This window comes from Melitaea cinxia, chromosome 5, assembly GCF_905220565.1.
Source record: "Melitaea cinxia chromosome 5, ilMelCinx1.1, whole genome shotgun sequence".
Taxonomy (NCBI): Eukaryota; Metazoa; Arthropoda; class Insecta; order Lepidoptera; family Nymphalidae; genus Melitaea; species Melitaea cinxia.
In genome coordinates this window covers 10,317,188-10,336,324 of record NC_059398.1, presented here as the reverse complement: position 1 = coordinate 10,336,324, position 19,137 = coordinate 10,317,188, and the positions used below count along the sequence as shown (strand labels likewise).

The window sequence follows — 19,137 nt, the reverse complement described above, 5'->3', positions numbered from 1 at the left end:
GGGATATCTTCTTTTCAACAAAAAAAAATTATCAAAATCGGTACATCCAGTAAAAAGTTATTGCGGATTTTCAAGAGTTTCCCTCGATTTCTCTGGGATCCCATCATCAGATCCTGGTTTCCGTATCATGGTACTAAACTAGGGATATCTCTTTTCCAACAAAAAAAGAATTATCAAAATCGGTACATCCAGTAGAAAGTTATGCGGTATAATACAACGTAGGTCGACGAAAAAAGCGTCAAGTAAAAACGCATTATTAGATATAACTCGAAAAGTAGTTGTTAGATCTCAAATAAATTTAAATGGGACCAATTGGCACACACCACCTTTCGATTAAAACAAAATTTGTCGAAATCGGTCCACACGGTCAAAAGTTCTGATGTAACATACATAAAAATAAAAAAATAAATAAAAATGGAATTGAGAACCTCCTCCTTTTTTGGAAGTCGGTTAAAAATATAAATGATGAGAAATAGCGTGATTTCGAAGCTTGTTACTTAAACCAAAGTTGTTTAATCATCATAGAACTTTGAGTAATCCCTGTTATAAAAAAAGAACGGAATATATTTTGTACATCACAAATGTACACCCTTTAATGCAATTATTAACGTAAATAATATTTTATAATTCTGTAACATGTAGCAAAATATATTGAATATTAATTCAATGAAATAAAACTTATATATATTTGTATCAATTCATATGCATTTTAGTAAAAAGAAAATTAAATATCGTTACAACAACAGAGACGTTTCAATTTTATTTGTTTGTAATTAAAGAGCACAGTCGTAAGCCGTCTAATAAAATAAGTTAAATAGTATTGAAATTTTAGAAAAATACGGAGAATATAATAATTGTGTTTGCTCGCAAACGAAAAAAACGACTTCAATTACATCGACATACATTACATATACGGTCAAATTGAGTAACCTCCTCCTTTTTTGAAGTCGGTTAAAAATGGGGCATTACAAGTAACAAAGTGTTTAAATGTTTTTAGCAAAATAAACACATGCCATGTTTTGCCCACACATTAAACTTAGTGGCATCAAAACCATTTGACAATAAGGATGGACTGGAAGAAGCCAGGAATTTACTAACAGCTGTCAAAAATATTACTACATATTTTAAGCATAATACAAATGCTGCTCTTTAAGGAAATTTCAGGATCACAAAATAAAGCCTTTGGGGCTGATTCAGTCTGTATGTACCAGATGGAATTGTATTTTATCAGTTCGCACAATTCGTTATCGGAAATTATTGCACTAATATTACTCAAATATCCTAAAGCACCGACAATGCTAACTGCACAGTAGTTAGAATTTATAAGAGATCTTATAAATATATTGAGACCACTAGAAGTGGAGCTAATTTTTTAGTGAATCGATTCTTCTTTGGAATTTTTTTTTTCGATCTTTTTTAGAAAGAATCGCCAACCCTACGTCACACTTTAGGGAGAGCAAGGGAGTCCACGAAGTATGACATTGTGAGACAAGGGGTGGGGAGAGGTCTAAAGTTTTGTGGCATCACATTTCAAATCCTTCGTCTACATGGAGAAAGAGGCTATTAGGAGATATTTTAATTACGTAAACTTACCCTCTCTATTTGCTGTGTGGTTACGGCACTAAAAATATAGCCACCCCCTCTCACCCCGTGAGTGTCGTAAGAGGCGACTTAGGCATAACAGTTCCACCACCACCTTGGAGCTTAAAAACCCGACCGATGGCGGGATAACCATCTAACTGCTGGCTTTGAAATACACAGACCGAAGACGGGCAGCAGCGTCTTCGGTGCAGCTAAACACATGAGTTCACTGCATTTCTGGCGCGAACTTGTGGAGGCCTATGTCCAGCAGTGGACTGTATTAGGCTGAAGTGATGATCCTCTCTATAAGTGTTCGACTGCTAACTGGCTAACTGCGGTTATTTAAATGTGGGGTCCTGTAAGTTTTATTAATAATAAGCATTAATAAACGCTTCACACTCAACGGATCTCCCAGTAGGATTTTCTCCTGTGTTTGGGGTTCGGAAACACATACAATACAAAAACACAACGCCCAGACCACGACTAACATCTATAAGGTCGATACAAATGTCTGTCGTGAGCGGGAATCGAACCCGCGACCGCCAGCGCAACAACCAGTGCTATTACCGCTGCGCTAACACTTCGTTAAATATTTTTATAGATATTAAATATTTTTATTTTTATATATGGCGTCCCACGTGAAAAATAAATCGGAGCCTTTTTTTAAATTTTACTTTGTCTTATTATACGAGCAGCACGAGCTACTCTGGCAAGGTAGTTTAGCGTAAACCATCCAACGAGCGCGTTAGCACGGCTAGACTATTATCATATATAGATTTATCAGGAGCGGAGATCGAACCCCAGAAGTGTAATAGCCGGTGCTGCAGCAACGTGTCGTTAATTATTAATTTATATTTTGTACAATTTTTTTTCTTTTTTTTTATGTCAGTAGGTCGGCAAACAAGCGTACGGCTCACCTGATGGTAAGCGATTACCGTAGCTTATAGACACCTGCAACACCAGAAGCATCGCAAGCGCGTTGCCGACCCAATCCCCAATCCCCCCAGGAGCTCTGGTCACCTTACTCGCCAACAGGAACACAATACTGCTTGAAAACAGTATTATTTTGCTGTGATCTTCTGTAAGGTCGAGGTACTACCCCAGACGGGCTGCTCCATATTTTGAGCAGGAAATTCCTGCTGTGCCCTACCTCAGTTAATTTTTGTAACAAACTAATTATAAATAATTAACTATATTGAAGACTAATAACATTTTTAAAAATATTCTAAATGAAGAGCATTAAATTACTTGTTTATTTTTTGTCTAGACATTTCATATATTTCGCATTTAAAATTATTTGGAATAAACAAGTTCCGCCCTAGAGAGGAAAACTTCTTCACAAATTTGTTTCTAAAAGGTATATAAGGGTAAGATAGGTTAAATAAAAATGCAGTAAGTTTTTTGTGTTAATTTTATTAGGTATTTATTTGTACGAGTCCAAAACTGCTATAATGGAGAAACTAATAATATGTACAAAAAATAATCATAGCATTTTATGTATCACAAAATTACTATAAAACAAAATCCAAATACATAATTCACCATCGTACTAATTTAAGTAAAGTAAAAACAATTGCGCGATCTTTGATTAATTCATTAAAATTAAACTTAAATTGCTAGCATTATAAATAAATCTGTTTTTTATATTACTCGATATTATTGTCAAAATAAATAACGCTTTCTTAATATCATACGATTAGTAATGGCACTAAATTCTATTTTAAGGCACTAGACCAGAAGTAGAAGCGGCAGTACATTTTTTTTAAATATTAATTATTATTATTAATTCGTAAAACACAATTACTCACAAGCACAGAATATCCATTTATGTGAAATATAAACCATCGATTTTATATGAAAATTTATACTTACACTTATCATAAAATAGGATACTGATTTCCAATTTTCCGGCGCTTATTAACGAACTATTCATCAAATGGAACATAGTTTACAAATGAAACCATATAGCATTCAATATATAAAACCTACACATAGGTAAGTACGTACATCAAACACTCACACATATAAATCTCATTTCAATTTGGATTGTCGTATTTTGCACACAATCTTTTAATAATTTTTTTTTAAATTAACACAATAATAGTAAAAATTTCTAAACAGTGATATTTTTCACAATTTAAACTTAATATTTGCCAAACAATATTTGGTTTTAGATAAGTCAAAATCGAATATCAAAAGAATTATTAAGAAAATTAAATAAATAAGATTGTGTTCACATAATAAGACTCTCCAACGGAAATGATACGTAAGTACAAAAAGCGTACTCAAAAATGGTGTAAAAATCTGAGATTTAAACAGATCCTTTTGATTTTAAATACAATTTACAAAATCTAACACATATTACGTTGTCTATATATTAAGCGGCTAGTTTATATTGCTTTCCTAATATTTTTTTTCAAAGGCACATATTAAGGCTTCTTCATGTGCAGTAGCTTCTACGTGTATAAGTCAAGAAACATGTCTAAAAATGTCTATATAATATATTATTTATATCAAATGCTGTATTCTAAAGTCAAATGCATAACTTTTGTGGTATGAAGATGCTCGCTTAATTACTTTGATAGCATAGCATCACTGTATATTCTTTTGCCTGCTTTGAAAATGTTCGTAGATTTCTATTTTCCAGCATATGTTGGGTTCTTGAATGTAGATGTTGCTTGCTTGTAAATTGGATTTTCACCCTAAAAACAAAATTTGCATTTTATTTTACGTTTTATACAAATTTACAAACATATTAATTACACGTTAATGACGTTATTTGTAACGTAATTTCAAGAATTCAAATAATTCATTACCAGTGTACAAAAGGCTGTATACAAAGGAACTAACCTTCACCTTTTTATTCACTAATGACTTCACAATTACCCTCAAATATTATTATATTCACAGATATTGCTTGTGAATCAAGAGTAACAATATGTAATCAAAATTAATAAAATATAAATGTGTAGGCATTGTATGAAATATATTTAAAATACATTAGATAAATACCTATTACATTCGGTAACACTGTAAATTAAAATTGACTTCACCGATCTCACAAATTTTTTTTTAATTATATCTAAAACTATGCAGAATATTAGTTACTATTGATATAAATAAATTTAAAAAAAATTAATATTTCTTACCGTATCCCATTTGGCCATCATTCGTTCCTTTTCGAAGCGCGCAAACTCGCGACGGTCGTGGATGGTGGTGACCATTTTCCAGAGCATAAGTAGCGCCAGCCCTATCAGTACTATCGCAGCGATCACACCTAGCACGATACCGAGAATGAATACCTGTTGGGAGAAAAATTCAAGATTATTATACCTACACTAATATAGAAAAGTTAATGACTTTTTACAAATGATAATCGAGTTCGATTTGGAATTCTTCTTGGTATTAATAATAACCCTCATAAGAAATTTCCTTACCAATCAAACTCTTCCAAACTTCAATTTTAGCTTTTTTTTTTGTATACATTAACAGTTATTTTTACAAACATTTCAATAGTTTTAATTATTTTGTTTACCTTTCGTGGACATTCATGTTCCTTTTGTGCTCTGATGTGAAGGTGCTGGGTTTCATTGAAGGAGTAGACATACACATAGAGACAATCTTCGTCGTCGTAAAAACTGCATAAATGTTCGTTCAACGTTTCGTTTGCTGCAAGTAATAGTAGAAAAACTTATAGGGTGAAAAACTCCTTTTTATTTTTTAGGATTTAACTAGAACTTAAAGCGATTGTGTTCAAGTGGCTGTCCTCGCTGGACTACCAAAAAACTGAAGATCTCCTCAAGGCATGCTGGAGTTAGTATGCACTTCTTAAACAATTTTATTGCGCAGACATGAAAACATTCATACTCACACCGCTCATACACACACCCACACACACACACACACACACACACACACACACACACACACACACATACACACACACACACATACACACACACACACACATACACACACACACACACATACACACACACACACACACACACACACACATACACATACACACACATACACACACACACATACACACACACATACACACACACATACACATACACATACACACATACACATACACACATACACACATACACATACACACATACACATACACACATACACATACACATACACATACACACATACACACATACACATACACACATACACATACACACATACACATACACACATACACATACACATATACACATATGCACACATAGAAATGCACCTTATCCTGTACTATATTTTACTTTTTACTTTTTGATTATGTCTAGTTTGTTTAAAGGTATATTAGTTAATTTAAAGTTTGCTTTAGAAATCAATAATGGAAGAGCACACTGGTTCATTGTGGCACAGGCCTTGCCTATCACAAGAACCAGGGAACTCATTATTTTATATGTAAATATTTTTATGAATAAAGCATTATTATTATTATTATTATTTAAGAAAATACTAGAATAGTTATGCAGTTAAATATATCAACTAATTCAATTTAACTGAAAGCTGAGTATTTTTACAATCTCTAATAATGTGTATTTACGTGACCATTTTCGTCTACCTGCGTTGATGTAATTGAAGTCGGTTTTTTTTCCGTTTTCAAGGGAACAAAATATTATTTGTAGCACTAACATTTAGACACGAGTCTTCTGTAACGTAAGTTACAAAGAGCAGAAAACTAGCTTTTATCAATACTGTTCGAGTAGACAGACATTTAGCCTGTAACATCCCAATGCTAGCCATAAGCATCCTTATTCATGTAGGAGAGGGATCGGAGCTTAATCCGCCACGCTGCTCCACTGCGGGTCAGCGGATATACGTATTCCTTCCTATCGATACGATTGCTACCAGGTGTCCATGACAGCAAGCGAGAGCGCCAGTCTCAGAGGCACGGGAGGGAGGCCGCGGTGGAGTACCTTCGAGCTTGCCGTCCACGATCTCGGGGCGCAGGGCGCAGTCGCCGCACTCCAGCGGCGCGCCGGGCCGCAGCGCGGGCCCGCGCCGGTGCACCTCGCACAGCACGCACTGCTTGAAGTCCTCGCACTTGCCGGGGCACGTCTGCGGGCACGCCACACGTGAGCGCGGGGCTTACGGGTTACGGCCCACCTGATGCTAGGCGGTTACCGTAACCTATAGACGCCTACACCGAAAGCGTCGCAAGCGCGTTGCCGACCCCACCCCCGGGGGGTCGAGGAGCTCTGGCCACCTCACTCACCACAAGACCACAACACTACTTGAGAGCAGTATTACTTAGCTGTAATTTTATACTATTCGTTCTTGCAATAACTGGCTTTTATTAGTAAAGCCTATATGTCATTGTCAGGGTATTCTATTTATTTTGAGCCTTGTGAGTGTTACTACTATTCATAGCAATGAGTGGCTTTTATTAACAAAGTGGACCCTACAAGACATTTTGTAAAGATGTTTTATTTATTTTGCAGGCTGCCAGTTATTTGTGATTCATCTCTTTAAAAGCAAACTAAATTACGAGAATCGTACGAGTTAGACATTACGTCTATTTTGATATAATTTTTTTACAAATTAAATTGTGTAAGAAGTAACATTAAGTCAGTGCTGTCATTGAAGTTCGAGTACCAACCAACAGCTGAAACCAGATTTTTTGAAAGTAATTCAGTACAACAATATTTAAAAATAAAATTACATTATTATGATTCATATAATAGAAAATAAAAGTATATATTATTTATTTTTTATTTTTATTTATTGAAATAAAAGTATTTATTTATTTATTCATTACTTCTTGCATACATATAATCAAACACTTTTACGTAGTAAAAAAAAAGAAGAAAAAAAAAACAACAGAACAGAAATAAAATTAAACAAAAAGTAGTTACAATGACAGCATGCAAAGGCGGTCTTATTGCTTTAAGCAATCTCTTCCAGACAACCCCAGGTAAAAGGAGATTATTAGTAACAAAGTGCGGGATTGTGCAAAAGTAGATAAATATAAATAGAATTATAAATACATATAAAAAAAACACATACATACACTTACAGAATATACACATATTAATTTATTGTTACATATTAAAAAAACTTAGTTTTTGAATTATATAAAATTAGAATAACTTGTTCATCTGCTCTAACTGGGGCCTTACCGGACATTTGTCGCAGTATTTTCCAGAATAGTGTCGGTCATTATCAACATTGCATACGCACTGGCCGCACACGCACTTTCCATTTCCACTGCATATTTTTCCGTTTTCTATTTGAAAATCAAACAGTATTATTACTTTATAAATATTAATAAAGAAAAATAACAAAACACTACTAACTACATGGCGTTAAGGGGACATCCATTAATTATGTGAGCTCAAAATGGAGGGAGGCCAATAAAATCTCACCAACTTCAATAAAGATATATTTTGCTAGGCATATTGAAAATCCTCATACCAGGCGACATGCATGGAGCCTGGTCTTTAAGGCATTGGCAGGCCGGTCCGCTGTATTCAGGGTGGCATTTGCACTTGCCACAAATGCACTCTCCGTGGTCTGGGCCAGAGCAGAGAAGACCCTTGTTCATATCACATGTGAAGTTGTCGCACTCACAGAAGGGTCCAGAGATCACCTGGACAGACATATAACATATATATTACTAATATGACCTAATTCCCTTTTTAATATCTTAATAATTAATATGATGCAAATACTTCATGTTTTAATACATAAGACCTTTTCTCAATTACTTTTTATATTTAATATTTTTTTAGAAACAACAATAGCAACATTTATTTTGATTCACAAAATTTTGTCTTTAACATTCATATATTTATTACATATTGATTTATTATCTAATATCAATCTTCTATCGAGAAATCTGTTGTTACATATTAAAAAAAAAAATCTTAATAATAATAATTAAAAATCACTTCGCAAACGCTTGTCTGGAAACACACAATACACAAGCACAAATGCGAACACCACGACATGTGCGGGGATCCAACCCGCGACCGCTAGCGCAACATAGAGTGCTGTGATTGTGCCTCTTTATTAAAAGTTTTATTTAGATTGCAATGTGTGTATGTTTGTTAGGGTGACATCTTGCAACTCAATTTTGTAGCCTTTAACTGATTGTGTTGAAATTTTGTATACACTTTTAGTTTGGATGACAATACATGTGTGTTGTTATTTTAAATCCATAGTTATTTTTAATGGACTCCTACAATATGGGGCTTAAATGAAAGGACTTGCTGAGTATAGCTCAAGTAACGAGTGACGCTCGAGTAACTAAAAATGGTGTAACTCTAAATCCTTTTTATGCTTTCCTACAATATGAGTATCAAATGAAAGGGCTTGCTGAGAGTAACACGAAAGACAAAGTGACATTACTCTAAGTCCAATATGGCGGACGTGTAAAGATGGCGGAATAGGTTTTTATGTTTTCCTTAGTTCCTGCTCCAGCGACACTCGCTCTGCATGTGTGAGGACGTTATAGTAGTGTGGTGTCGCTCACCTTGAGCGGGTCCTCCATCTTGTTGCACTCGCAGACGCCGCACATGCACGTGCCGCGGTTGGAGCACAGCGGGCCGCTGGTCGCGTTGGTGGGGCGGCAGCCGCGCTCCTGCTCCAGCGACACGCCCCCGTGCGCCGAGCACTCGCACTTCTTGCCGAAGCGGCCCGGCTTGCACACGCACACGCCGCACTCCGACGTGCCCTCGCCGCTGCACACCAGGGGGCTGTCGTTGTACGCCTGCCACGTACACCAATCGTTTATATCGAATGTCTGCTTAATAAAGTTGGAAGAGTATTTGGATATATAACAGATCACAATTTTCCTGTCCTGTCATATTTATTTATTTACTCTTTATTGTACACACCAGTTAAAATCATACAGTTTAGGTATGCTATAATAGAACTATCGAAAATGGGAATCTTTGTAGTAAACTCTGATATTGTCCTACCGACTAAAATATAGGTGGTAATATTATACTTACATGGTGACCAGGATGTTCACATGGACAATCGCAGAGCATTTCCAATTCAACATTAAGACTCTCAGACACGCCGACTGGATATATGCTGAAAGTTTGTTTCCACTTGCTAGGATCTTTTGGACATTCTTTTAGAGTGATCTCAGCTGTAAACTCGACAACATCACCAACCTAAAAAAAATTTATAGAACATTACATTATGTAAAGTATACATTAAGCACTAGAATTAAGTTACTAAATTCATTTAACTTATACTTGAAAAACTTACTTTAAGTCCATCGCATTTACTAGTCTGCACCATGTTACCCTTACTGCCCAGGCACGAAGAGTAGTAGACTATTTGCACAGCATCACTTGATGTATCTTTCATTTCAACAGTCGATGTTATTTTCTAAAATATCAAAACATAGTTAAAACAATGTTACTTTAGGTTTAAACCTAAATCTAACCGATTCCGTATCTGCTATGCCGTTTTAAAATCTTACGTCAATGTTAAATAGACAAGTGAGATGTAACACAACTTACATTGTACTGTTCACGAACGAGGTCTACAACGTTGTCAGAGTCGTCACTGAGGATGCCGGAGCTCGAGCCCTCGATGTGGCGACTGAGCTGCTCGTACACGCTGATCTGCTCCGCCGTCACCGCGAAGATCACGTTTATCGCGTGTTGTTTTACCTGTGAATGACAATAGTACATTTATGATTATTGCAAATGATAAACCTAAAAAAAATCCCATTAATGGTAGTTCAAAAATCTTAAAATAAGTTATGTAAATCAAATGTTAATCGCATTTGCGATGCTGAGCACAAGCTTCCTTAAAAAGAAGACAGATTCAGTCCCATTGTTCATATTAAAGGTTTTTAGGGGTTTTAACTTGCGGGTTTCGTCCATTAAGCAGTTTAAGCTATTTAATATGTAACAGCGAAAAACGACTAGAAAAAATCGCAATACAAAGTTTTACCAAAAAATTTACCTTAAGGTTAATTTGTGAAATGCTAGGGTAGTCCTGTTTTGTAGAATGAGTATACGCGTTGTTTTCCATGTGGCATTCACCATCGTTTGGTTGAACAATACCTCCCAACTGAAAATATTATTGTTTTATGTTACAAATAAAAGCGATAATAATCTAAACAAGAAGGAAATACATTTAACAACGGTTGTTAGTTTTATTTGTTGTAATCAGTTTAGCTACAAATTTTTAAGTCATTTAATATACAGAACACAGGCTATAAAACATGACAATGTGACTCATTACATTGTAATACTATATGGAATAATACTGGTAAAACCGCGTAAGAAATTTATTTGAACGTAATGTAAAGTTAAACATTAACAAAATAATAGCACACGTCATTTTAATTTGTAATATAATTTTCCCGCTTGATAGTAATTGCAGTAGAACTAATATTACGGTCTATTAATCTAAATGGGTTTATTTTGAGGTTAATCATGTACACTGCCAATTATATGGTACCTAGTTTATATTAATTTCCGTTTTAGAAGCATTTTCTAAAATGTTATATTTACTAACAACAATATAATGGAAAACTCTCATTATTATTATATTTTGTACATTTTGTTTGTAACGTCTTGACCCTTTTTTGTTTATTTAGAAATCGTTCAGTCTTAAATTAAATTACAAACGGTCTATTAGCCAAGTTTCGTGTACCTTGGATAGTTTACAGCGGGGTCATCCGTTTCGAGTAAAGCCAGTTAGTAGAGCTGGTCAAAGTTGATGGTACATTCAGATGAAACTCTCTAATTTTACTTAAGATATTTTAGAGTAGTTACTAATCAGACGTAATATACCTTTCCGTCCCCAGCATAGTGGAAGCCGGCATCGGTGGAGAAAACAAGGAGCTTCCTGGCGTGCTCTCGCCATCCGATCACGTCCTTGCAGACTACGGCCTGCATGATCGCGTCGAAGCCTCCCTCGGGCGCGTCCAAATTGCCGGACACGTCGGCGCTGGCCACGGCTTTCTGTTATTATATGGAGATATTCATATAGTATTTATTAAATGATAGTGTAGTTTTATTTTTAATTTTGTGCGTAAATATGAGCAAGCATGGTTCGGATTAGATAATCATAAGACACACTTTCATCGTTTACAATTGTATAATAGATGAATTTAAAAGTATTGTTGGTTGAGAGTAGAGCTTCTTACTCAAAGTACTAACAGTGACATTAATAGATAATTATTATATACGTAAGTAATTTAAATTTCTCTGTTTTGCGGTTGATTTTACAAATTATTTACTATAGCATAGTGACCCTTCTTATAAGTAATTTAAAAAAATAATTAGATTATACTAACGTCGAAGAAGTCAGTATCGTTACTGAGAGACATTTGATTCTTGTAACCGTATGGCGCCGCGCAGCCGTCACAAGGCGATATCAGGCTGTAAAAGTTACAAGTAAATCACAATTACATCATCAGATACTACCGATGTATTATTAATTTATTATGCAAAAATGTCGCTTACTTTTTAGGCACGGTCGAAACATATGGCATGACTAATTTGTCGACGAACGAACCAAATCCGATTCGGAAATTCGATGTGATATTCCTCATGGTGCTTGATAGTAAGCTCCCGAGCGTACTGAGCTTCTCTTTGTCGTTCTTCATAGATCTACTCAAGTCCATGAGGTAGTAGAGATCCACTGGGTAGTCTTGTGCTTGCGCGTACGAAAATGTCATTCTTTGCATTTGATCTGAAATGAAAATACGATTTTATCGAAGATTCAATAATCTATAAAATAATTATTACCATATATTTGCTATGGTAACCTTTTCATGGTACTATTCATACAGCAGGAAAATAGATTTATAAGGAATTTAGGATCACTACAATTTTATATGTATATACATAAATACATAATATTTCACATTAATCATAAAACCATGATGACACTCACTCATCCGCAGCTGTAGTTTCACCCTTTGCGGCTTAATTTGAACTAGGTTTTCACCCCCTGCCGCTCCTCCCATATAGCCTCCTCCTTTAATGCTACTGCTACTGCTACTGCTGCTGCTGCTGCTCATAGATTGCTCATAGTAAGAGGACTCCATGCCTATACCCATTCGACCTTTCGCTGCAATTATAAAAATAATAGTATGTAGCACGATATCAATTTTTACTGAGGTAAAGCTCGAAATCTAGAGCAGTCCGAGTTGGGAAGTACCTCGACCTTACAGAAAATAATGATACTGCTCCCAAGCAGAGTTGTGATCCTGTCGTGAGTAAGGTAGCCAAAGCTCCAAGGAGGGTCGTAAGTAGCTACAGTACCGCGTTTGCGATGATTCTGGTGTTGCAGGCGTCTATGGGCTACGGGTAATCTCTTATCACCAGGTAAGCAGAGTGAATATGCTTGTTAACCGACCTAGTTATAATAAAAAATTAAGTTAGAGTTCACATTTTTGTGCTAAAGTTAAAAAGTACCTCTTGTAAGTTCCCGATTGTAAAATGGATCTATGGATTGCTGATTGTCGGGATTAAATATAAAGGCTTCATCGCAGCCGGCGGTGCCGCCCTCCATGGCGGGGTTGAAGCAGCGGGGCCCATTGAACTCGGAGGCGAAGCACCACGCGCAGGTCGGCGTGCGAGCGCAGTCGCTACATGTCGTCTTACTCGAGCAAGGATTTTGTGCCAGCAACTGTTCCGCGCGTTGTCCCAAACACGCAACAAACAGGCTCGCCCACAAACAAAACAGTAGACTCGTTCGAGTTTCCATTATACGTGATTTGATTTCAGATCAGTTCCTAAAACAAGTTTAATTTTACATTAAATTAAAGGAGCAATTAGAATCATGGCAATGTTCGATAAGTTTTTCTGACATCCCGTTTACAATCTTTTATATATTACTAATAGCTGATTCATCGCTGTTTTCAAACTTGCGTCACCTGTAGTTTACATCATTTATATATTAAAACTAGCGACTCGCCCCGGGTTTGCAGAGATGCAATGCCGATACTAAATATAAAATAAATATTTGCAATGTAAGCGCAAAAAATGTGTTTATTAACGACATCACATTAGAAAACTCTAAAACTATCAGTGTTCCTCTGCTACATTATGCATGTATAATACATATAAACATTCCTCTGGAATCACTCTATCTACTAAAGAAAACCGCATCAATCATTATACCTATACTATGTAATGGTAAAAAACTTGTTGCTTTGGAAAGGCTTGTTAATAATTACCTTTGTTTAGTTACTAAAAAGTAAAACAAAATTATATTCAACAATTCCAAATACCGACACTAATATACGCTTTACAAGTAATAAAATATCGATGACAAAAATTATAAATCCTATGTTTATAAGAACTGCAGGTTATGAATGAAAAACTGATCATATGGTCAGAAAATGTGTTAAGAAATTCGGTGCATATAACAAACCCACACGGCTGTGGGCAGCAAGACACCTACGCTCCGTCCGCTATATCGAGGTCAAGCAGAAACAAACAGCGCTAAAACACCGCCATCACACATAAGCTCGGTACGATTTATACATAACTAGCGAGCCGCCCCGGCTTCGCACGGTTGTAAAAACACTAAAAACTATCAGTTCCTCTACTATATATTATGCATGTATTATACATATAAACTTTCCTCTGGAATCCCTCTATTTACTTAAGATAATTAATTGTGTTTGCTGGCAAACGAAAAAAAGTTACTTTAATTACATCGACAAGTAATACAACGTAGGTAGACGAAAAAATAGCAAAGTAAATACGAAGAAAAAAAAAATAACAAAGAATACTCCAAAAGTTATAATTAGATATCGATAAAATTTTACATCATATTAAACATCGGCTTTCGATTAAATTAAAAATTATCAAAATCGGTACATCCAGTAAAAAGTCATGCGGATTTTCGAGGGTTTCCCTCGATATCTCTGGGATCCTATCATCAGATCCTGGTTTCCTTATCATGGTACCACACTTAGAATATCTCCTTTCGAACAAAAAAAGAATGCTCAAAATCGGTTCATAAACGACTAAGTTATCCCCAAAAAATATATACTAGCTGATCCCGCAAACGCTGTTTTGCCATATATGTTATTAACCCCCTTGATCCCCCCCTCCCTATAACTTAGGGATATGAAAAAATAGATGTTGTTCGATTCTCAGACCTACCCGATATGCACACATAATTTTATGAGAATTGGTCAAGCCGTTTCGGAGGAGTTTAACTACAATCACCGCGACACGAAAATTTTATATATATTATACGGTCGAATTGAGTTCCCTCCTCCTTTTTTTAAGTCGGTTAAAAACCGCATCATCCGTTGCGTAGTTTTAAAGATCTAAAACATACAGACAGCGGGAAGCGACTTTGTTGTATACTATTAATGATAAAATAAAATCATGATTTTGGCTATGTAAATATTAATTAATTATAATTAACTATTGATATTGTTCTACCACTACATATTATTCGTCGCACTCAATAGCTACTTGGAATGAGATACCATAACTTTACACATTGTCGTGATATAATATGGTACAACATTCTCGCATATATTTTGTTACCGTATTGAACCGTCATCGTCATTCCATTTATAAAGTTATTAAAATATATTTGTTGGATAACGCTCCTTTAATTTGCGTAGGAGTATAACGCCTACAATTTCCCTTATTTTTAAACAATTTTACAACTTTACTTTTTACAAAACCGTACATACGTTGTTTTATTATCGTACTATCATAAAATAAAAATAAAACACTATAGGTACTTATAAAACAAATTAAATAAAAATTACTCGCTGTAGCTAAAAGAGTCTGCGATTTAACTATGGCCAGTATCTTAGGAATATCGGAATAAAGTGTAACTAACTACCTGGGACCCGCGGTTTCAACCGCCCCGAGTAGAAAAAAGGTCAGGCTCAACCAGATCATGTATCTGGACCGGATCAGGATAGAATAAGGCATGCCTGATCCGGCAACCTCTATCAGGACCAGGTCCGGTCCAGACAAGGATAGCCTGATGTAAAATATAATCAAGTATGGTAAGGCATACTGGATCAGGACCAGGTCCGGTCCAGACAAGGCTAGCCTGATGTAAAATCTTACCAAGTATGGTAAGGCATACTGGATCAGGACCTGGTCCGGTCCAGATCAGGATGGCCTGAAAGAAATGACGCGAACTGAGCCTGAATCGCGCTATTAATGTTTTTAAGCGCACTTAGTATATATACAGTTATCAGGACAATCTAGCAGGGAGTCCATTTCTACACAGTGGAGCAGTCGTAAGTAATAGGAAATAGTATTTAGTAGTTAATCATTAGAAGTTAATAAATTTCAGTGGAATAAAATCTTCACAGATGGTTCTAAGAGTGAAGTGGGTCTAGGTGCTGCCTACTATGACTCAAACAGGAATTTTAACAGACGTTTTAAAGTTGATGGCCCGATATGCATAATGTCAGTTGAACTGTTAGCTATACTGGAAGCCTTGAAATATATTATTTGTAATCTAGGAGGTTCTAGTGTTGTTATATTTACTGATAGCAGAAGCGCTATTTATCATATTGTTAAATGCGCTTCGGGTGGTCGAGGTATATCTTTAGCATATTCCATTTTAAACAAAATAGAAGAATGTCAAAAAAGTAATATTGTTTTAAAGATCCAATGGGTACCTTCACATATTGGTCTGTCTGGCAATGAGGAGGCTGACCGATTAGCAAGAGCAGCAGTCATTGATGGAACACTTGTTTGCATAAAACCAACCTTTTCGGAAATTTTACCAAAATATAAACATAAAATTATTAAAAACTTTAAAGAATATTTTGACGAACGCTCTCTTGAAAAAGGTATTTGGTATAAAACGATCCAGTGTCAGCCTCCTCGTATTCCATGGTTTGCTAAGACGAATATGAGACGGACTCTTGTTGTAACGGCACTAAGACTAAGGTGCGGACACATTCCTCTCAATAAATTCGCATATTTAATGAAAAAAGTAGACACGCCAAATTGCGAAGTATGTAATTATGTAGAAGACGTACAACATATTTTGAAGGAATGCGTCCGTTACAAACGGAGCAGACGAGACTTGGTGTCCAAGTTAGGCCTGAATTTATTGGATGTCGGCTTATTCAATCAGATTTTGTCTGACCCAACTTCCCAATGTGCCAAATTAATACTAGAGTTTGTAATTAGTAGTATTAAGTTAAGATCTAGTAATAATTTAGTTTTATAATTTAGTTTATTTAAGAATGTTAAAATTGTTAGTTTTATAATAGATAAGTTTACTATAGGACTGTCATGTACAAATGTATAAAAGTCCCTAATAAAGATAATAAAAAAAAAAAAAAAAAAAGTTAATAAATAAAATTTAATTAATAATAATAATTAATTAATAACATAAAAATAAATAAAAATAATTAATATTTAAAGTAAAAACATAAATAAATAATACATTGGAAAAAATAAACGGTAATAAATATTATAATAATTATGTTAATTAAACGGTTTTATTTAGCTCACCCCGTTTGTTTTATTTTTTATTCTTGGGTCAAATTTAGTAATTCAAATTTCACCCTCTTCCTGTCAACCGATTAATCTGAAATTTTGTATACACTTTGGATTTTGGTGACAATACAATTATGTTTATTCATTATCATTATAAATTCAAGATGGCCGCCGCTACAAAATGGCGGATAATTTATGTTTTATTAATCCCATCAATATGGGTATCAAATGAAAGGGCTCAACAAGCAGAATACAATATACTATAAAAAATTGAAATCCAAGATGGCGGCCGCTACAAAATGGCGGATAACGTAGGTTTTATCAATCCCATCAATATGGGTATCAAATGAAAGGGCTCAACAAGCAGAATACAATATACTATAAAAAATTGAAATCGAAGATGGCGGCCGCTACAAAATGGCGGATAACGTAGGTTTTATCGATCCCATCAATATGGGTATCAAATGAAAGTGCTCAACCAGTATAATCAATGTACTATATAAAATTAAAATCCAAGATGGCGGCCTCTACAAAATGGCGGATACCTTAGGTTTTATCAATCCCATCAACATGGGTATCAAATGAAAGGTCTCAACAAGTAGAATACAATTTACTATGCAAAATTGAAATCTAAGCTGGCCGCCGCTACCAAATGTCTGATAACAATTTTTTATCAATCCCACCAATATGGGTATCAAATAAAAGGGCTTGACAAGAAGAATACAGTGCACTATACAACCTCAATATTTAAGATGGGCCTTGCAATAATGAAGCACTAAATGAATTAAACAGAATGCGAAATAGAAACTAAAAACTAGAAAATAAAAATAGGTAAAAAAACTTTTTAAGTTAAACGGTTTTATGTTAAACATACATTGCAATGTTTAAGGTAAATGTACTAAAAACCAAAAAGTAATAAAATAGATACAGTCGTGGGAATTATAAACATATGCATAGACTAGACTAAAATAAAACCGTGGGGCACGTCAATTGTCTACAAATTATCGACTTAATGTGCGATAGAAGAATCGTTTAATTCGTCGTTAAAATAGGCAGTTGGCCCGCAGACGGTGAGGAAATTACTTACTATTTTCTTGCTCATGGAAATTCCAATAGTTATACACTCCATGTAAATAAAAGAGATGTTTCAACTAGTTTATCGTTGGACATTCACACTGCTGGCTGGCGAGGAATCGTTTCACTGCTCGTAGTTTGTCTTTAAGAGGAAAGGGTACCGGCTCTTTCTCCATACAAACGTAGTCGACTGTTTTCTCCCTGGATAATGACACTAGATCAAATATTTTTGTGTCATAGAACTCTTTGCTGCCATGACCATGCCCCTATGTTTTGATTTTTTTCATATTCTTATTATCATAGGAATTAGGAGACTTCAAAAACTCGAAATCTTGCATAATTTTTTGTACATTTTCAGACACTCATTAAAAAAAATATATGCATATTTTCAAAAAAATGAGAACATAGGGGCATAGCCGAAGTCTTCTTTTATTTTCTAAAAAAAAAATTTAAAAAAAATTGTCATGTTTTGAGGAGAAAACAGTCGACTACGAAACACTGTTTTGGTCAAAAATTATCTACCTAAAACGGTCTGAGCTGCAGTTGTCCCTTTCTTGCTTTTTGGGGGATAGGTCTGGGGGAGGGAAGGGTCAAAGCAATACGTATATACGCCAGCGAAGTGATGCCTCATAGTCGATAATTATATCGATACACTAGTGATGTAATTTTTAGTCGATATTTTCTAAAATTCGTATTAACAAAATTAAATAATTTCTCTTTTCATAACTACAATAAACCGTATTTGTATATGCGGTTTTTATTGTAACACTGTGTAAACCTGGGCTAACGAAGGGTTTCGCTAACAAATAACAATGATAATTATGGTAAATAACTGTGTTGTTTGTTTTTGGTATCAAATTAGAGGGCTCAATACAAGGATTTCAAAAAAGTATATTATGATTATTATTACCGTAATACTAATAAAAAATAGAATAAGAAAGTTTAAAAAATTAGGACTCTGCTCTTTCCCATGCCTATGCCAAGCAAGCTGCGAGCCGCGCTTCTTCCTCGCCTGCTAGGCGAAAAA

At 35.1% G+C, this 19,137-nt stretch overlaps 1 protein-coding gene across 1 annotated transcript; it reads right to left on the bottom strand.

Moving 5' to 3' along the window:
• Positions 1–2,978: 2,978 nt before the first annotated feature.
• LOC123653575 (integrin beta-PS) lies at positions 2,979–13,299 on the bottom strand. The gene is made up of 16 exons (XM_045589568.1): positions 13,005–13,299; positions 12,481–12,657; positions 12,048–12,276; positions 11,879–11,963; positions 11,373–11,543; positions 10,537–10,644; positions 10,086–10,238; positions 9,829–9,951; positions 9,564–9,731; positions 9,083–9,319; positions 8,023–8,197; positions 7,728–7,834; positions 6,525–6,666; positions 5,117–5,250; positions 4,731–4,883; positions 2,979–4,283 (listed from the first exon to the last, which is right to left on the bottom strand). The coding sequence occupies exons 1-16, from the start codon at positions 13,294–13,296 to the stop codon at positions 4,218–4,220; spliced, it is 2,520 nt and encodes an 839-aa protein (XP_045445524.1). The 5' UTR covers positions 13,297–13,299; the 3' UTR covers positions 2,979–4,217.
• Positions 13,300–19,137: the final 5,838 nt, after the last annotated feature.